Here is a 20,953-nt window from a genome sequence, read left to right as displayed (position 1 = left end):
GCCGCGCTGCTGTACAGACGGATGCACAGCCTAAACAACCGGCACAGAGGGACGTGCTCAGCGGGCACGGCGGGCGGGTGGGACCCGGTGGTCGTGGAGGTCTTTCCCAGCTGTAACGACCACGGAACGCTCCGACGGAGCGGCTCCGGAGCGCCGCCCCGCGCCGCCCGCAGAGGGCGCTCGGCTCCCACCGCTGCGGCGCTGAGGGCGGGGCGGGCGGCTCCGGGAGGGCGTGGGGCCTCAGCGCGCTGCTGGGCCGCGGGGCGGGCGAGCGCGGAGCGGGAGCCTTCGTCCCTCTTTCCCCGCAGGGTTCGGGCCGGCGGAGCAGCAGCAGCAGCTCAGGGCAGGTCGGTGTGTGCCGCTCTCGCGTGCTCCCTTCCCTCCCCAGCGCCGAGCCGAGCCGCCGTGGCCGGGCAGCCCCTCCGCGCAGCGCCGCTCTCCCGCCGGCCCTCTCAGGGTTGGGCTGCCCCGCGCGGAGCTGCGCTGCGTGGTGGCCGTGTGCCGGCCTTCTCTCCGGGCAGCGCTTCTCGATAACCTGCTTCTCGTTCTCTTTTCCTTCACGATGGGAGGCGTTCTCGGGATCCGCGCTGGGTGCGGTCCGGCCGTCCTCGGCCCTCGGGAGGCGGCGGTGGCGGTGGGAGAGCGGCGGGCGGGTGGGTGCTGGGAGCGCCCCAGGAGCTCCGAAACAGCCCTGCGCTCCGCGTCGGTTCCTCTTCTATATCCCCCAGGAATAGATAAGCTGCCAGGCCAGGCTGGATGGGGCTGTGAGCAGCCTGGGGTAGGGGGAGGTGTCCCTGCACACAGCAGGGGGTTGGAAGTGGATGAGCATTGTGGTCCTTCTCAACCCAGGCCATTCTGTGATGTGATTCCATGGCCCTGCAGCAGTTGGCTGTGCCGTGGCCTCAGGGATGGCTGTGCTCCATGAGGGGGATTTCCCTTCTCAGCCGTTACATGTCACGTGAAGTCGCAGGCAGGGGGTCGTTAAGGCCCAGAGTTATTATAGCAACATAACTCACCTTTTTGTATTGTTTTCCTTCCTCATCAACTCAAAGGGGAGAAACGTCGTACCAATCTCAATCTGTTTGCAGGCACAAAGCATTTCATGCGCCAGAAGTGAAGGGAGAGGTGGTTGGTCTTGTTTAAATTTTGAGGAAGAACTGAATTGAAGAAGGAGCCGTCCATATGGGTCCAGCTCAAGCACCGTGCTACTTCTGCACTATGAGCATATATATGCATGTGTCACTGCCAGGTGATGGGGATCTCCTGGTCTGGCACACCCAGTCCAAATGTAAACTAGAGAGAGGATACTCAGGTGTAGTTTGAAATACCCTGTTCAACTTTGGGGTTGGTTTTTTTTTTGTCTCGTATATTTCAGATATCTTGAAATGGACACTTGGGGTGAAGTTGAGGTGCAGTGGTATCTGAAACCGAATAAATCGTATGGTTTGTGTCTCAGTGCTCACAGATGGCTGACAGTTCATGGCACAAGGCCTGCCCAGCAGCGCGTGTGCTCTGGTGCTTCTCCCTTCTTAGTGGATGCTGACACCCTGTTCAGCTGCACAGTGCCAGAATGGGAAGCTTACCTGCAATGCTGCTCATAGATACTTTTTGACTTTAAAAGTTATTGGCGAAGATGGCTACAAAGCCCACTGAGTTCACCAGCACGAGCTGAATATCTCTAACAGATGAATTCTCAGCATATGAAAACGTGTTTGTTTTTACTGTCTGTGTGGTTTAGGTCCCATGATGACAGCTCCCTTGAGAGGCAGCCAGCTTCTGCAGGAAACTTGTTCCAGCACTGAGTGCTGCAGGTACCTGAAGTCTCAGCAGAGAAGGAAAAAAGCCAATTTCTCACTGATGAGCCAAGTGAGTCCTTTCGTTTTGTTGTTGTTTGGGGTTTTTTGGGGGGTGGCTTTGGGCTGGGATTACCCTTTGTTTGCTTTGTGAATATGCACGTGCTTGCCCAATTTCCTCTCAAGTATTAAATGATGTCAGCTGTCTGACAGTGTATTGGATCCCTAATCAGTCTGATGGGCTATCTAGATTCAGGCAGAGCTTGTCTGCAATCTGAGCATTAAGTGATTTCCTTTCTGTAAGGTTAGCTGGAAGTGAATTACCTGGAAATCAACACCATGTTTGTGTTTTGTAAGTGTGAATCATAGAATCACAGAATGGCCTGGGTTGAAAAGGATCACAATGACCATCTCATTCCAACCCCCTGCTATGTGCAGGGTCGCCAACCAGCAGATCAGGCTGCCCAGAGCCACATCCAGCCTGGCCTTGAATGCCTGCAGGGATGGGACACCCACAGCCTCCCTGGTCAAGGAGTGAGTGGAGTGTTCATTAAAGAAAGCATCATTTCTTCACTGGAATAATGCTAAATATGAAAATCAGAGTTCTGGTTTTAAATACAAATCAGTTGTTTGGTTTACTTTGCCCTGTAGCAGTTTTCTGGGCCCTGAGTGTAACCAGTAGTCTCTGCCTAACGTGGGCTCAGACTGAAATGGTGTAGTGGTATAAATCCAGAGCGCTGCAAACAGCTGTCAGGCATTAATGAATGTGATGGACCACAAAGTATTTTTTCTTTCTTGGAAGTCTGGCATCTTTTCTGTAAGCAATAAACAAGAGCGAGCATCTTATGGTTAACATCATATTCACACTGGCTGTATTTATTTCGTTGAATTTGGCAGGTTTGTTTATGAGATTGGAAATAACTGTGATCTCAAGCATCCGGCTGCATGCAGAGGGTTTTCACAGCAGATATTCAGCTTTGGTAAACGGATTTGCGGATTTGCATGGGGTAAAAATGGAGGCAGAAATAAACTTCTGAAACTGAGCCTCAGTCCAGAAGTGATGGCTTCCCAGCTGTATACATATGCTTTCAATATCTCCGCAGTAGAGAATAGGAGCCTGTGTATAAATGGAACACCGTGGATTTGGCATCTTCTAGAAGAATGTGTTGAGAATGCGTGGGAGTACTGCAGCGTTGTCATAGGACTGATTTCCATTGTCTGTTTTCTGTTTGCTGCACTACCGTAAGTTTAAAGTCTTTGGCAGTCCTCAGATTGAAACATGAGTAATCTTGCCCGAAGCCTTTCTCACAAGCTGCCTTTTTTTTTAAGTTTATCTTGGATATGTTTCTCTATCTGCATAATACAGATATAATACGCCAGAGAAGCATGTTGTTCATGTTTGGAACAATATTTGGTGGTTGACAAATGAGCTTGATGTACTGTTCCGTTGTACTGACTTGACACTAATCTCTGCCACTTAGAGAAAATGAGAATAAATCACCTCTTCTCCCTTATCTTCCCCACCCTGAGATGTGTGCACACAGCATGCTTGCTGCAGAAACTGGCTCACTGTATGTAAACCACGTGCCATGTCACCAGTACTGCTGAGCTGGGTCCTGCCACTGAAGTTCAGACTAAGACCAAGTCAGGAACAGCACATAAGTTACTGCTTTGGTAGTGTGGAATCAATTGCTGTTGGGAGGACTGGCACTGGGTTTGGATTTCCAATGTGTAGGTAGGAGATGGCAGAAGCAAAGTGGAAATGCTGCTCGCAGGTGAAAGTACCCAACACAAAATGGGATTGACTCCAAAGTCCATCCCCGTAACAGGAATATGATTTACTGAACTAATAAAGGGTGATGGAGATCAAAACCCAAACACTGTCAGTAAGCTGCTGAGCTTTTGAAATACGAGTTGAAAGGAGGCTTTACATTCAGAGTGTCACGTTAGCCAGTGTGTAATTCATCAAGCCGTGTCTAATGGACTGAAATTTGGGATTGCTTCATAGTTCCCATTGAATTTGAATTTGAAGAACATTTCTTCAGTTTGGAGCCTGAAGTGCAGCAGTTGTCAGCTCTCACAGAAGCTTTGTTCATTCTTAGCCCTTCTGCTAAAAGTTTTTCCCGTTTCAGGGTTTCAAAGGCTGGTATTTACAGCGGATGAGTGTGAAGTGATGAAGGCATAGTTTTGGTGTCCAGACTGATATTTTACTGCAGAAGACACACACACAGCACACACAGAAGTCCATGCAAGCAGTAACGAAGTTGTGATTTCAGCCTTTTGTTGTGTTAGACTGCTGACCGTGCTGACTACTGCTGACCACGTCTTGGAGTAAGACATGCTCAGCAGTAATGATGCTGAGTTCTCCTTCCAGGTGTTAGCAGGCATTGCTCTGATGGGTCTCTTGTAGTTATGTTGTTATTCTTTCCATACTCAGATTTTGACAACTGTGTATTCCAACTTGTCAGACATTTTTGGCTAACAGTGTTTCCCAATTCTGGAATTTGTGCCAGTCAAATTCACATTGCCTGTCGGGATGGAAAGGTGGACCAGGCGCTGTCTTTGGGCTTCCTGCTGTGCTGGATAGCTGGAGATCTCACAAACCTTATAGGCTGCTATTTAACAAATCAACTGCCAATTCAGGTAATCTGTCAACGTTGCTACTTTTTGATATATCCTTTTTTTCAGAATGTCTGCTTAAACTCTAAGATACTGTAATAACACACAGTGCAATAGGTACCAGGGCAGAGAATAGTTCTACATTCTGCTCACTGATCTACTATGCATAAAAAAAGGTCAGAATTTCTCAGGTGTTTACTTTGCTACCATTATGTGTTGCAGGAACTCTGTTCCTCTGAATGCTTTTTTTCCCCTCTTTTGGCAGTGGCTCTGTATTTGCTGTGCACGTTGTTATTCAGAAGCACAACTTAGTTCTGATGATATTTTGTACTTCTTGTGTACTGAACGTGCAAATGTGTCTTCTCTTTCAGACTGTCACTGCCATCTCCTATGTTAACATGGATATCATTTTGATTTCACAATTCGTCTATTACAAGCTCAAGAATCAGAAGATGATGAAAGGTGAGGTTTTCTAACAACTAAAACATGCTCCATAATGCAGCTTCTTCACCTTGATGTTTTCTATGGTGTTTAAATAAAGCCTATCTAAAAGTAGAGTACACAGATTGAACTGGAGTTGTTAGGCCTATTTCTTCCAATTTTCTCAGTGAAAATTCTACTCTTCTGCCTTTCTCCCCTCCTCTTATCCACATTATATCTGCCAATATTTTCTATGTTGTACAGTCAGTTTATATAGGCAAGAAATGGAGCTGGAGCTTGGTTCCGTATTATGACTTGCTCCATGATTTTACTATCTACTTACAGCTGTCTAAATATACATATAAGTTGAAATTAAGTGTTATTTTTTGTGTGGTTCAGTTAGTTTCTTCCATGTTGGTTAAAACAGGACTTCATTTGCTTACATCATCAAAGACCTTGACATCTTCGTGTGTTCTGTTTCAATGCATACAATTCAAAGGCATTCAAGAGGAATGAAATTACTCAGGTTGCTGTCTAATCTCTGGCAGTAGTTGTAATATTCAGTCTACCAAACAGACTATTGAAATGGAAGGCAGAAAGCTCTGTGCACGTTGCATGCAATCAAAAACAGTAACTCATCAGTCTTAAAAAGTCAAAGGAAACCCGTGGTGTAGTGGGGGTAACAAAAAGCTGGAGTAAAACAGATGCCTGCACAGCACACTGAATAGGATAAATCCAATTCATTTAATATGGTACTGATAATAAACCCAAGGATGGGTTCTTGCTGAAGATATCTCCTTCCTACTGCCTACTCTTGTAAACAAACATGGAATTTTGTGCTTTATAACTGCCCCTGCCTCCTTCAGCTCAACTCTGCCTAGCTGGAGAGGGAAGAATGGCATATGTGAACAAAACAATACAGGAGAGCTTTCAATACCCAGTTTTAGAGCTCTTACCATGAACAAGGTGGTCAGTTTTGTGAGTAGGTCACTATGCAAGCACAGGCTGTGAAACCACTATAGTAATTCTTGTCCCTGTAATACAGCTTGCAGGTCTATAGGGCAGGCTTCTGATGCCATACAGCCATTTGTTCCGCTGGTGACAGCCACCACAGGAGCAGTGCCTGTTGAAGGAGTGCTCCTGCACTGCTCCCTCAGTGGTGCAATAGACACAGTGCATGGTGAGCAGAGCTGGGGACAGAGCCCAAGGAGGTGGGATCCTTAGGCTGAAATGAGACCTTTAGATTTACGTGTTTGCATTGTGGATGAAAAGTGACCTTAACAGCAGGTGTTATTTTCCAGCTCATTTGTTTGTTTGTCGTTCTAGGCAGCAAAATGCTGAAGAATTTCTGTATAACCTGGATCTTGATGTGGATAACCCTGTGTGTTGTTGTTTTACCCTGCCAGCTGTTAATCAGAAAGCAAGACCACAGTTCAGCAATGGAAAGGAGTAATGTAAGTGCTTACCTGCTTCCATTCCAAGGAATGGAAGTAACAAACTCACGTGTCCTGAAATCATTGTGTGCTCTGAGCTTACAAGGAATTTAGATGATGTTTTTAACAATGCTTCAGAAACCATAAATGTGGCACTGTGTGGATTTCTAAGTACGTACCGTACATCCCAAAATAAATAAGCTGCAAAATAGCTTCTTTGAGCAACTCCCTGTGTTTCGGGCTCATTCTGTCCCTTGGGTTATTAGGATGTGCTGCTTTGTGAAACGACACGTACACGTGTTGTCTTTCTGCCCGTGTTGGGCACTGCAGACATCCATGTAGAGGCTGTGCAGTGAAAAGTGCAATCAATAAAAAGTGGGAAATTACAATTGTACCTGCTGCTGCTGCTGCTGTCACTTCCCCAGCAAAGTTCACAGGCTATTCTAGCAATTTGATGGCCGTCGTATTAATGCCAGTAAAATAATTGTAATCCGGCAACATTGCCCAGCAGGGAAGCAGCTTATTTTCAAAATACAGCTAGAGTGAGCAAACTAACAATTCAGTGGCCCTAGCTACGGTTTTAAGGTTTGGCTTGAATTGTTGTGCCCAGGCTTTTTTAGCAGAGGAACTGGATTGATATGAGTGTTATATCCTGAAGCCTGGTGCCGATTTTGATCTCAGCCTCAGCCATGACGCAGCACTGCGCATTGTTGTGAGATAAAGATTAAACACTTTCTCGCCCTTTTTGGTCATTTGAAGAGCTGCTTTGAAAGTTCTGTCCAAAAAAACAGCCTGCGGGCTCTCAGTTTAAGTCTCTGAAATGCTTGAAAACATTCTTGCCAAAATATATGTCCCTTTATTTTTCAGAACTCTCTCGATATGATTGAAATGTCAGGCTTCGTTTGTGGCTATATATCTTGTGTGTTTTACTTGGGAAGTAGATTTCCTCAGCTGTATAAAAATGTAAGTCTGTTTTTGGCCGAGTATACTTGTATATTTTATCAAATGCTCTCCGTTGCTTGAGATTTGGCATCAAAGTGTGAAAGCCTCCTTGGCTTTTGTGACCGTCTCAAACATGAAAGAAGGGTTTTCTCCTCCCTTTCAAAAGAGGATGGTGAGAATTGTAGGAAAATGATGGTCTTTAATCAGTAGAAGGGTACTGATGGGGCAGGAAAGAAGAAGGTTTGCAGTTGGATTTGTGAGATACATGAGCAGAAACGCTTTGTGTGATTGTTTTTGTGAGCAACTGATGCCTTTTTTTCTCCCCCAATGATTCTACTTTAAGTAACCAACTGCAGGATCAAAAGTTAAAATCACAGGAAAAGTGGTTAAAGCTTTAGCCCTTTTTTTCCCATCAAAGATATCGTTACTGACTTTTTAATATGCCAATATTTAAAAAAAAAAAACAACAAACAGAGGCCATAGAAGAAAAAATCCTGCAGGTTTTACAACATCAAATTTACATGGATCTTTTAGTTGGTTATGAAAAGGTTCAGTTCATTTCCGAGCTTATTCCTGTTCCCCCTTTCCTTACCTTTTCCATTCCAGCTGGAATACAACAACGTTTTCAAAGGGCTCTACTGTGCACACTGAGAGAGCAACAGATTTCCTAAGAACTAAATATCATTTGGAAGCAGATTATCCCTGCTGCTTTGCACCTACATAAAAACTATGTTAAGCAGAGCTGCTTCTAAGAGCTGTAACAATTTCAGTTGCTTTCAGTGCTGAAAATACTAAGCTGAGAGGATTCAGGAAAGGATGGAGAAGAGTCACTGAAAAATCTTTCAGTGCGTGATAGTAGGGAGTGCCAGAATTATCTAGAAATGTTTACTGTGATGCATCTTAAAACATGTGTTCCGTATAAACTTGCTTGTCTTTAGTTTCAGAGGAAGTCAACAGAAGGCACCTCTTACCTGCTGTTTGCATTGGCCATGCTGGGAAACTGTACGTATGGCCTCAGCCTTGTCCTAAAGATGCCTGCTGCTGAATCTGTCCGGGCCCTCTTCTTTTTACACCATCTTCCATGGCTCCTCGGGAGCTTTGGAGTTTTGTTCCTGGATGTTTTTGTATCCTTTTCCTGTTTGTTAGAACCTTGTCAGGTTGGACTTGTTCATATTTACTGATGATATCAAGTTCATATGAAATGTATACGTGAAAGCTGCATTGCAGAGGTTAAGTTCTGTCTTTTAGCATCTTTGCACTTAGCTCTATTAACTCCAGGTATGAAATGAGATAGAATGAAGAGTAATTTCAACACTGTGCCATGCTAAAGGACGTTGTGTTAATCTGTTCCATATTCCAAGGAAGTTCTTCACCAGGTTTACCTGGAGCAGTTCAAGAGGTTAGGATTCCCAGGCACTGAGGTTGTCTTTCTGATTAAAGTAATGTGATAAGCCATTGCAATGTGCCTAATGACGGGACAGCTGACCCTTTGGGTGGACTCTGAAGTCCTGCTGTCATTCAGAACAGCCATCTGTGCTTTTTGCATCTACAGCCACGATGGTTTGAGTGGGCAGTTTAGTAAAACGTTTGCATTGTGGGAACACAACAGTTGTGTGACTGAATGGTGCTTTGCAGCCTGTTTTGAGATAATTTTGTAGTTCTACCTGTAGAGACAATACAGACTGTAGGGGGTCAGGGCTGCTCGTTAGCCCAGCTGGCTGCTCTGAGCACTCAGGCCTTTTGTTCCATATGTGAAGTAGTTACTTTTTCTCCCTCCCTACCCCCAGATGGAAGCATAAAACTACCAGTATTTATTTACAAAAAAATAAATAAAAATAGAATTTGATCTGGACAACCCTTACCGTACATTATGTGCATATTTGGAGATGCCTTTCTGTGATGTATTCTGAAAAGAAACTTCTGTGTGGGCCACAAACCTCCCCCATCTCTGAGCCCAGCCCCAGAACTGCAGTGCCAGTGTGCACATGACATTCATTTCTCAGTTCTGGCTTGATTGGAGGCTGAATCCAATCTTGCTAATAGTCTTCCATTTCAGATTGTATTGAAAGCAGATGCTTCCAAATCAGGTTGAGGAGCTTATAGAAATCTGGTCGTGTATATAGTGTTAGTTCAAAATGTATGAAGTATTTGTAATCAAGAGAAAACAAGAGCAGACCTCCAGCTTTGAGAACCCCCTGAGGTATGGAAGTAAATGCTTTTTAAAAACAGAGAGCTTCATTACTGTCTCTTGCCAAACAAGAAAATGAAAATTCCAACAAAATGCTGTGTCGTGTTAGACCAGAAAAGAAAGACCAGGGATGCTTGGCTTTTGGGAAGCAGGGGGATTAAGTGAAAAGGCTGTAATTTCTACAGGAGAGGTGTTTCATAATTGACCATTTGTGTAGCAGTCTCTGTTTTGAGAAGCAGTTCCTGACACTGTCCAATTCTAGTCCAATTCTTGTGGGCTTTATTCCTCACAACGTGCAGAGTTTCATTAGGTGGAGAGCAAGGCCTCATTTCTCAAGGTCCAAGGAAGGATTAAGGGTCCACTTACTCTGTGTCTGCTGCAGTGTTCTTTCTTCTGCTTCCATCTGACGTGGCCAGCGTTGACTATTTGTAGGAACAAATGGACTCCTGATGGCAGCAGGAGCAGTGTTAGTGCAGGATTACGCTGGGCTTGTTTCAGCTTGCTTAACAGGATAACGTGGTCATCCTCTTTCCTCGGTATCCCCACTTAGACTGGTTGGGTTGCACAATAAGCCAGTTATTTTCAGTAAATAATGTAAGTGTCCAATTGTTTGTAAAGCATGAATTGTCCTCTTTTTTTTTTTTTTCTCCTTTTAAAAGGAGTTTCATAACGTGAGGCATTTGAATTAGAAATCAGACGTGATTTTCTGTTCCAGTAATTGTCTCCTTCCAACTGCTGCTTTGCAGTGGAAGTTGGTTGGAGCTTCTCAAGAGGCCACGTGCCCAAGGTGTAAATGTGTGCTTATTAATGGGTGCCTTATCTGTAAGAGACACTGGGTGCAGAGGTGCCTATCTTAGAGTCTGTGCTGGACCCTATCAGAGCATTTTAGGTGTGTGAGTGCTGGATGGTCCATACGTACACAAGGACTGAGTTCTACATATCCTAAAATAATGAGTTTTGCACCAGTTCTGCCCTTGGGAACTTGGTGCTGCCTGCTGCTGAAACCAGCACGTTGAATTTAGTGCAGGTTTTTTGGAAAACTTGGTCCTTTTCTGTAAGTATCCTCTTTCACCCTTACATCCTTCTCCCTTTTACCCTCCACCAGAACCAAACAACTCAGCTCTGTATTTAGTTTCAGGTGAGGCCCTTTACCACTGCATTTGTTTGTTTGTTTGACAGCTTCCTATTGTCAGAGAAGGTGTTCAGATCCTCCATACCCACTTCTTTTCATTAAGTGTAGCCAGGTTGTTACTAAATAGCCCAAGTATATTCAGCCAGAGCCAGGCTGCTGTACACAGACTATTATCTTGCACCTTCTGTGAATTTCAGGGCAGCCACTTGGAATCCATTACATACTTTAACAAAACATCACGCTTTGTAATTTAATTACACAGTGCAAAGAATGTAAGTCTGACCTCAGCAAGACTTCCCCAGCCAAACATACTTCTCTGCACTCCTGTGTTTTGTCTCAATGCTGTTGGGTTATTTGAGATGTCATTCAACTGTCTTTAGGTTTTGTGAAGCAGATTTGACACCTCAGCCCAGTGGCCATCATAACCATCGCTCTGAGGAGTCCATTTGGTTGTCTCCTCCACTTGGTGCTGTCTGCATGCTTAGCCCATGTAGTTTCCCCCAGGAAGTCAAAGACTTGAGCAGTAACTGCTTTTCCATATTAAGCTGTCTTATAAATCCAGCATTGATTTTAAAAATAGGAGCAGATGAGTGCATATGCTAAAAAAAAAAAAAAGAAAAGCCTTATTCTGGAAATGCTCTTCTGTGAATTCCACATGGTCGGTTTGTAACTTATCTTCCTTAAAAGCTCTGTTGCCAGCTTGGTGGCTAACAGTGATAGTGTTTCAGCCCAGACTTGTCCCAGCCTACCATCTGTTTTCAGCAATTTGATCCCCAGTTCACCACGTCCTTTCTTAGCACTGCAGCTATGAAGACTGGGGGAGATGCTGTGCCGTGAGTACAGTAAGGCCTACTTGAAAAAAGAAAGAAAGAAAGAGGAAAAGAAAGAAGCAGGAAGTTTAAGCAGTAGCTATATATGTTATAAAGCTAATTTGCTAAGCTTTAAGAAGATGATTCCCCAAATAATGCAACAGAAAGATTTAAAAAGAGTGCTGATCTGCTGTCTATGAAGGAAATCCTGTCTAATCTTTAGCTGGGGGGCCTGAGAGGTGGGATGCAGGAAAGCTTTGGAAAAAGTAGGGCAATTACTGGGGCTTTGCCTGCAACGTAGACAACTTCCCCTCTTTCCAGGCCTCCCTGTAGACAATTTCCCTTAAAAAAAAAAAAACAAGACACCATCACTTATGGAAAGACATAGCTGGGTAGGTTTGTGTTCTATCTTTATCTCACAATTGGTATCTCTATTAGAGATGTTTTGTGTCAACCTTGGTGCTTAACTGTCTGGCAAAAGGAGTGAGACCTCTCTTGTCCTTTCCAGGTGCACATACCCACGTATCTAAAGGTTGGGTTGCTGAAAGCCAGGAGTGTTGTTTCAGAGCTGGAGCTATCAAGAAAAAGGCCAAGTACATGCTTGTTAATTCTTTGTAGATCAGCAGCATTTCCAGTGGTCCGTTTTACAATAGAAGTAAACACATCTAATTGCACAATTCTGTGTTGAAAACAGCATTAAATATTGAGTCCCAGCATTGTCAGGCTGTCAGTGCCTGGAAATCCCAAATGAGGTGGAATTTTGTGGGAAATGAGAATCATAGAATCATCATAGAATCACAGAATGGCCTGGGTTGAAAAGGATCACATTGACCGTCCATTTCCAACCCCCTGCTATGTGCAGGGTCACCAACCAACAGACCAGGCTGCCCAGAACCACATCCAGCCTGGCTTTGAATGCCTGCAGAGATGGGGCATCTACAGCTGCCTTGGGTATGATGAACATCTTGTTTTCTGATCCGGCCCTGCTGATCTGCTGCTAAAATGGCTTACCAGCTTCCCCTCCTTCCCAGCATCCAGAAGTGGGGTCCCCTGCCCACCCTCCTACAGGAGCACAGAGCAATGGGGAATACTGCTCCCCTTCCACTTCTGATTAGTCTCATACTTAGGACGCGTGCAAGCAGGAGGTACTAAAGGATGTCTTCACTTGGTTCAGTGGCTCACACACAAGGGGATCTGGAATTTTGATTTTTATTTGGTATCTTCCCTTTTTTAGTATTCCAAATTAAATGACTTAACTTTCTGCCACACAGCACTGAAAATGAGTATTAAGAAGGATATGGAAAAGTACATATGCTAATGTATAACCTTCCACAGTGAGGGTTAAATAAATGGTTGATACCCCACAATATGTGAATAAGTTCTAAGCTTTCCTCTGCAGACTGTGGTGTGCAGAGTCTGTGCCAGCACTAAATGGAGGGCTGCTCTTCTGCACAGCTTACTTCATCTTTGATTGGCAGCAAGTGCTGCCTCTGTATCCTCGTTAATTACTTCCTTACCCCAAAATAACAGGTGACTCTGCAGTTCCTTCTGTACGGTCAGCACAAGGAGAGACCACATGCTTTGGTGGCACTGGAAGTGGAGCCGCTGCTGGTGGGTGAGGAGGACGCATAGTGCTGTGCTCAGCCCTGCTCACACCTGGGGGCTTCGATGGGTCACACTGCAGCAGCTTTGCAACCACATTTATTTGTTGGTATTTATTTGTCATTAAGTTGTCGCTGCTTGTTTACTGTTTTCATCTTCACATCATTTGCAAGTATTTATTCTGTTGCTTCAGGACTGTACCAAGTCTTTGTTTTCCTGAATGTTTGCTTTGTCACTGTTTCTCCCTGTGATGGGAATCACAGCAGTGGGTGCTTTGGGAGTATTTATTTGACTTGATGCAGTGCATATCACAATGTGACTATTATCAGATGAAAATCTACATCTCAGTCACAGTAATACAGATGTTTTTAAACAGTGGATGAACTTAGCCCTGTGCCTTGAACTCAGCATGGAGTTCTGTACTGCTCAGTCTGGTCACACTGTATGGAAGAAAATTGGCCTTTAATTAAGAACCATCAGTGCAGAGGATCCATTGCTGATGTAAAAGCAGAATTGTGGTGTGAGCTCTTAGGATCATAGAATGGCCTGGGTTGAAAAGGACCACAGTGCTCATGCAGTTCCAACCCCCTGCTATGTGCAGGGTCGCCAACCAGCAGCCCAGGCTGCCCAGAGCCACATCCAGCCTGGCCTTGAATGCCTGCAGGGATGGGGCACCCACAGCCTCCTTGGGCAACCTGTTCAGTGCGTCACCACCCTCTGGGGGAAAAGCTTTCTCCTAATATCTAATCTTGGCTTGGGTAAGTACCACAGAGGGGAATAACAGCACCACAACATAAGGAGACTATACCTTGCAATTGCCTATTGAGCACGAGGGATTCTGTCAGTGCTATGTTGTGTTTAATGAAAGCTTTAATAAGATCCAAGAGAATAAATTCAAGTTAGTGTTTCATTGAATGTGTATGTGATGATTCACACTTCAGAAAATAAGTTTATGACCAAAAAGGCTCTTTTCTAAAAGTCAATATGAGTTGGCACACTGTTAGGCTCATTGTGAAACTCATTCCCTTTGAAGAACGAGATGGGGCCTGGCTGTGTTTGGAGGGGTGGGGGTAACATCAGCCCTGCTGCTGGGTATGGAAATGCAAACTGATCTGTAACTTCTGTTCCAGGAGTGATCATAGAATCATAGAACAGCCTGGGTTGAAAAGGACCACAGTGCTCATCCAGTTCCAACCCCCTGCTATGTGCGGGGTCGCCAACCAGCAGCCCAGGCTGCCCAGAGCCACATCCAGCCTGGCCTTGAATGCCTGCAGGGATGGGGCATCCACAGCCTCCTTGGGCAACCTGTTCAGTGCGTCACCACCCTCTGGGGGAAAAACTTCCTCCTCATATCCAACCTAAACCTCCCCTGTCTCAGCTTAAAACCATTCCCCCTTGTCCTATCGCTATCCGTGATGCACATGAGTGGCTGCATTCTGGGGCTTCAGAAGCACCGCTGTGAATGCCATGTACTGCTGCAATGCTTTGCTGCTCTGCACAGCGTGGCCTCACTGAGGCTGTGTGAGATGCAGCCCCGTGACATTGCTTGCTTTATTGCTGTGTGTGCTGTGAGGGGATGTGTTTTTGCTGCTTTCTTAAGCGAGCAGAGGGTATTTGAAGTTAACCTTTTCAGTACATAAATTAGAATGCAATTTGTCTCACTTGCAGATTTATATGCTGTGTGCATGAGATTATCAAACTCCTGCCTGGCTGCTGATTGAAACCATGACTTGTTACTTTCTAATGCAGTTAGAATTTGGTCTTAGATTATTTCTTCAAAGATTATTTCCCCTTCTGTTGCTCCATGTAATCCTATTTTGGGTTGCCTTTTTATCCCTATTTCATAGTGCTGTTTATTAAAACAGCCAAATACGGGATATATGAAGTTAATAAGATTTAAGAATTCCGATGGAAAACAATTTAACTTTCTAAATGCACAGCAGTAGTTGTTTATTTATGATGGTTCGTGTGTATAATATTTCATATATAGGTTAAGTGAGTATTTGGGGGAAGAATTATTTCCCATCAACAAATCTGCTCTTGGGTGTTTTTGGAAGGGTGGGGGATGGCACCATCCCTTCTGCTGGATATGGGGATGTGCACTACGTCCTGTGGAACAGTAAGTTAGACATGTAATAACCACTCATGACAGCAGCCAGCAGGTACGTCTCGCTGTCACTGCTGCTCTCTGTTGCCTCTGAAGCTGTAAGGTTTCTTTGTCCTCACTTTGCTCAGCCCTTCTTTCCAGATCCAGCCTCCCCACAGTCAGTGAGAGCTGTGCCAGCACAAAGCAGAGACCAAACGGCAGCTCCTCACCGCCTCCCTTAGGCAGGGAAGTACTGCACTTCCACCACAGCTATTTGTTGAAAAGCAAAGTGTCTTAATCTTCTTGCTTTATACTACTAATTCTTCCCCCCACGCTGCGTGTAATCCAGGATTAATGGCATTGTTGCCTAATTTCATTTTTGTAGCTATCATGGAAATCTCATTAACTAAAGGAAACATCTAACGTGTCTTGAGGGCTTCCTTTTTAAACAGAGCCATCCAATAACTTACCTAATAGAGTTCTGCAGTCCACAGGAGGTTCTTCAAGTGCAGAGTGGCCATTACAGGTTGGGTTTCACTTGTTTCGGTAAAAAGAATCATCATAGAATCATCACAGAATGGCCTGGGTTGAAAAGGACCACAGTGATCATCTCATTTCAACCCCCTGCCATGTGCAGGGTCGCCAACCGCCAGACCAGGCTGCCCAGAGCCATAAGAAATGTACTTAATTTGCCCCTCTGTCCTCTGAAGGGGTAAGTCTGCATTTTTTCTAGATTCACATTTGTACTCTGGCTGCCAGATAAATGTATTCTTAGTCTTAGGGAAACCAGTTTGGTTCACCCAATGGAAAGCATATAGGCGCAGTTGGCTGCTCCGCGGTTGTGTTACCTCCCTACTAACGGGCCTTCAAGGTCTGCAGCACACCAAGGAAGCAACGAAAAATGGTCCCTCGGGTTTCTAGTACAGTGCCTCAGCAGCATCAATGTTTTCTCTGGTTTCTGAATGGCAGAAAGCTGGGAAATTAATGTTTTGCACATGGAAGAACCCAGTTGTGTGGTGAAGGAGTTTGGGGCTTCTGGTTCTGGTTGCCCATGGGCAGCACAGTGTATCCATCCTCTGCTTTTGTGCTTTTTAAAGAAACTTTAGTGGTGGTGAGGACAGCGTGTGAATATTAATTGCTGCGGTACCTCAGCGTCCATGTGTGCCATTGCTTGCTAAATGCAGCTGGAAATACATGGTGTGCAGGCAAGGCATTGATTCATATCGTGACGAGGGGGGCTGCCGTAACGTGCTCCGAACGGCTTTAAATGATAGCTGCAAAGGAATTAAGACCAGTTTAATCCCACTAAATAATGCTCCTAATGATGAACCATTAAAATCTAGTTGACTTTCAGATTCTAGCAATTGTATCAGACAAGGTGATTATACTAAACATCAGTAATGATAATCGTTACAATAGATTAAAGTATTGACTGAGCCATAGGAAGCGCTGCCTGGCGCCAGCACAGGGGCTCTTCTGCCTTCACAGCAGCATCCTCCCATCCCAGCTGCATTATGCAGTTTTGTTGGGCTTGCTGATGGGCCTCAGATCTGCTGCTCCTGCCCGGAGCTCAAGCAGTGGTTTGCCCAGAGCACGTCTTCCAGGTCCCAAACACATCCAGATGCATCCACGGCGGATGCCCGATGGATCGGCTGTAACGCCGGAGCCTGAAGTCAAAGCATTCCCCTTTTTGCAGGGGAGATAAACAGGCAAAAAGGGATAATGCAGGCTTGCTCGAGGAGAAATTGCTCTGCCTTCCAACTGGTTTCTTTGGGGCAAATGGCCACAGCCACGCTGCACTGCTGCTGGGACCGGGCCGCCCTGCCCTGCCGTGCCGCTGCGCTCTGAGCTCTGCTCCACATTGATTCCTGCCCTGGCTCAAGCTATTGCACAAGCCTGTAAATATAGGGAGAAGATGGGCATTTTATGATGTCTGACTTTCCTACCATATTTTTTCGTTAAGTAAGCTGTAATGGAAATATTGGGCTTTCATTTCTTGCTTGCTTCTTTTCCAACAATTGTCAGTAAATCAAAGTTGCAAAAAGCCATCTCCTCCTCTGCAGTGTCAGGCTAACAGCAGCCTGGTGGTCACTTACTTTTGGAAATGATATCTCCCTATTTCGAGGCACTCAGCAGACTTTAGTGCTGATGTATTGACCCTCGCAGCTTTCAGACGAAGGAAATATTCGAGGACAGCATTTCCAGCAGAGAAATGCCCATATTTCAAAATGAGGACTGCGAGCTGTAGTGAAGCCAATTGGCTGAGATACAAATGTGCCAAGCTTAGTAATAAAGAGAGTATTTCTTCCTCTGTTTTTTTTTCCCAGCGTCTCTGTTTGCCTCTTCCCATGGCTTCCTGGAGCACCAAACCCACAGCTTCTCACCTCCTGACCCTTTTGCTGCCCACTCTGGGCAGTGGGGCCGGGTGTGCTTTACATCCCAGGGCTGTGCATGGAAGTTGTCACAGGTGATACGGAGTCACAAAGGCTGGGAAAGACCTCTCAGATCCCCAAGTTCCCCCCCTAACGCATCCCACAGTGCCCACTGATCCGTGCTGCTCACTGATTTAATTCAGTTCTTTTTTCTTCTACCGTTCCTGCCGGCCCCGGGCGAACGTATTGAGCCTGTGGTGCGTGAGCACATCTGCGAGCATCCATGTGGAGAGCGGTGCTGAGCTGCAGCGTCCCCCCCCTCAGCACACTGCTTGGGCCGTGGGCACGCAAACACTCAAGGAAGGAACATTTCAGAAGTTTCCCTGCAGTTCCGTGCCCGCTTTTTGCGGCAGGGCGGCTCCGGGCTGCTGCAGCCCCGCGGCCGGGAGGCGCCGTGCCCGCATCCAGCTCGGCGTCACGCAGCACCGCGGGGCCGGAGGGGGCCGGGATGCTCCTGGTCGCTGCGGGCTGTCCGGGGATGCCGCCGAGCCCCGCTCCCAGCCCTCGGACCCGCCCGCCAGGTGGGGCCGTTGCCGTTCCGGCGATGCTCGGGGAGGGACGCGGTGTGCGCGGCCCGGAGGTGCGGATCGGACGCGTGGGGATGTCGGGTTGGAGCCGGGCCCGGGGCGACGGCGTGCTGCGGTGCGCTGAGCGGAAAACTGTCCCATCGCCGGCCTCAGGGCTCCTTCAGTCTGTGCTGCAGCTGAGACAAACAGCAGTTCCTCACCCACCCCGCTTCCTTACTTGGCCGCGGCCGGATGCCCCCTTCCCCACGAGGGTCCTTCGGTGGCTGTGCTCGGGTTCTTCGTCCGCTGGGGACGGAGCTCGGGGCTTCAGGACCGCCTCTGCGCCGGCGAATGGTAACGTGATTTATTACTGCGCGCGATGTAATTCATTTTTGCATTGGAAGTAATGTTATGTTCTCTGATCAGATCGCATTTGTTATTTATTACATTCTCTCCCTGTGCAGGTGTGGATGCTTTGCGTGCCCTCCTGGTGGATCATTTCCCTCGTGCTTCTCCTGCTGGGGCTGCAGGAGCTGGCAGGATGGCAGTGTGCAAGGCAAGGCAGTGTGCAAAGGGATGGCAGTGTGCAAGGCACCTTCTTTGGCCCATTTGTGCCTCTGAAATTGCAGGAGTTTGTGCAAAGCACAGCCTGGGAGCAGCACTGCTGGCTGGCGCAAGGCAGGAGCCACGATGTGTCCTGGCAGCACTGTGTCTTCAAGATGTAAGGTGCTTGGATGCTGTGCTACAAAACACCCCCGGAAGGGCTGCTGGTGGCCTTAACCCTGCCTGTTTCTGTGTGTGTAACACTCCCATACTGGTTTCCTAGTGCTGCTGTGGGAGCATTGCAGCAGGCAGAGCATGGACTGTTGGCCACTCCGGTTCCTGCTGTGCTGCAAAGGATCAGTGCAGCACCAACCTCCAATGACACCATTTTCATCTGCCTGCATCCTTGCCCAGAAGCTCCAAAGCTGTTTCCGTGCAGCAGGGCTGCTTGCAGTGAGCTGGCATTGTGTTCTGACAGTGCCCACTGCCCAAACTGCAGCTTAAAACCTTTGCAAAAGGGTTTGTGGTGCTGGTGGTGCTGCATTCAGCATTTATCACTGGTGTACATCTGCTACATATTGCACACCGTGTCAGGGTCAGCTGAGAGCTGGGATGAGTTAGAGGGGCTTGGGAGGGGGTCTGCATTGCGCCAGGGCCATTGGTGCCAGCTCCAATTGCTGCACACACGCAGCATTTAGCTTACAACAGATTAGAATATGCATTCCAGATGTACGATGCAAAGCTTTACAGCATATCTTTGCTCCTAATCTTCCCCATGCCAACGTGTATCATTGCAATCTTCCTACCTACATCAGTCAAATTACTTCAGTCGTTGCTTCAGAGCCCAATGCAGCCAACAGACACAGCGCAATCCTCGCAGCCACCGCCACGGCGTGGAGATGCCCCCAGCACACACAGCTCGGAGGATGGGTTTGATTTAAGACCCTTTTTATTCCATATTTCATTTTTATAGTTAAAAATGAGCATATGAGGAGGGCATATTAAGTGCTGATCTTCTTGCTCAACTATTTGCTAATGTAATTTTTTGGTACCGCATCACGGGGAAGCTCTGAATTCTTTTATTTTCATGTAAAGGTGCTGTCACAAATCCAAGCAAGTTTTCAGCGTGATGACACTTAAAGAAGAGTTTTTCTTTTTCTTGTTGTTGTTATTGATGTCTCCTGAAAAGGATATCCTTAAGATATAGGGACAGCTATAGCTGCTGGTACTCTGAATTGCTATGAAGGCTCACACTGCAAAGAGAGCCTTGACAATGATGGATAACATCCACAACTTCTCAGTAGCGGATTTTGTTTATCCTGCCTCTTCTTTGTGTTTGTGCCTGGATTTTCACTTGGGGCTACGCTCAGCCTTTAAACACCAGCTCTGCAGCTCCCACATCGCCTCCCTCCCTAAGACGGGGGAGGTTTGGGTTAGATATTAGGAGGAAGTTTTTCACCCAGGGGGTGGTGACGCGCTGAAGAGGTTGCCCAAGGAGGCTGTGGATGCCCCATCCCTGCAGGCATTCAAGGCCAGGCTGGATGTGGCTCTGGGCAGCCTGGGCTGCTGGTTGGCGACCCTGCACATAGCAGGGGGTTGGAACTGGATGAGCACTGTGGTCCTTTGTAACCCAGACCATTCTACAACTCTAATTCTATGATTCTATGATTCCCTTCTCCCACTGCTGTAAACAGGCAGTGGGCACAGCCCCGCACCCCGCAGGAAGCCCCCATGCCCCACATTGACAGTGGGTTTGGGTGAAAGTGGTGATTCTTGAGTGACTCTGTGTGTGTCACAGAGCAAGGGATGCTGCGAGCAGCCAAACCTTCAGAGCCTTTGCTCTTGCCCATGCACAGATCAGGAGCAGAGCTGGGATGCTGCAGGGCTTCCCACCATCTCCTTGACTTTTTCCCCTCCTTCTCTTGGAGTTCTTTGGTTTCGGTTGAAAGGTTTTAATAAAATCACTGCTCTAATATATGAAGACTTTTCCTGGCAGCTTAGTAGTACTTGTATAAACTCCCTGATTTCTGGTTCAGTAGTTTTCATTAAGGTGATCTGGTGAAAGTTGGGAACTAAATGTGTGTGTGCGCTCAGGGTAAGGATGGAAGGGAATGGTGGTGTTGCACTGGAAATCTTGGGCAGGACACGAGCGGGTGATTTGGCTGTATTGCCTGGGCAATAAAACATTTGTAGGCATGGGATGTGAAACTTTGCAAAACCTTCCTTGCTTGGAAAGAATTGGCTAGGGAGCGACTTTAAAAAGGCAAGGAGAAAAGGATGTGGGAAGAGGAGCGATGGGTACCGCAGTGAAGGTGCTGGGGCAGAAACGTTGTCCTTGGGGTTGTCCTTGGGGCTACCAAAGCCAAGTCTGAGCCAAACCCCATAGCCAGCCCCAGGCACAGGGCTCTGGGGCTCGCAGGGACCCACGCAGGCTGGGTTCTGCAGTGC

General features: G+C 46.6%; 1 protein-coding gene across 31 annotated transcripts; it reads left to right on the top strand.

The window, feature by feature from the left end:
• The first annotated feature begins 234 nt into the window (after nt 1-234).
• Nucleotides 235-20,482, top strand: PQLC2L (PQ loop repeat containing 2 like). 31 transcript variants are annotated; one of them, XM_040705924.2, is made up of 14 exons: nt 235-347; nt 1,739-1,866; nt 2,691-2,773; nt 2,897-3,035; nt 3,926-4,124; nt 4,307-4,436; nt 4,784-4,874; nt 6,159-6,286; nt 7,133-7,228; nt 8,146-8,331; nt 11,227-11,728; nt 11,845-11,929; nt 12,867-18,316; nt 18,427-20,482. In XM_040705924.2, the coding sequence occupies exons 13-14, from the start codon at nt 17,680-17,682 to the stop codon at nt 18,786-18,788; spliced, it is 999 nt and encodes a 332-aa protein (XP_040561858.1). In that variant the 5' UTR covers nt 235-347; nt 1,739-1,866; nt 2,691-2,773; nt 2,897-3,035; nt 3,926-4,124; nt 4,307-4,436; nt 4,784-4,874; nt 6,159-6,286; nt 7,133-7,228; nt 8,146-8,331; nt 11,227-11,728; nt 11,845-11,929; nt 12,867-17,679; the 3' UTR covers nt 18,789-20,482. The 31 variants fall into 31 exon arrangements, 29 of the variants coding, with proteins under 29 accessions (XP_040561858.1, XP_046754568.1, XP_046754569.1 ...); XM_046898612.1 differs by lacking the exons at nt 2,691-2,773; nt 3,926-4,124 and having other exon boundaries at nt 11,227-11,360; XM_046898613.1 differs by lacking the exons at nt 2,691-2,773; nt 3,926-4,124 and having other exon boundaries at nt 11,227-11,369.
• Nucleotides 20,483-20,953: the final 471 nt, after the last annotated feature.

The sequence above is a fragment of the Gallus gallus genome, chromosome 9 (assembly GCF_016699485.2).
Source record: "Gallus gallus isolate bGalGal1 chromosome 9, bGalGal1.mat.broiler.GRCg7b, whole genome shotgun sequence".
In the NCBI taxonomy this organism is placed as follows: domain Eukaryota; kingdom Metazoa; phylum Chordata; class Aves; order Galliformes; family Phasianidae; genus Gallus; species Gallus gallus.
This window is presented reverse-complemented; position numbering and strand designations above follow the sequence as displayed.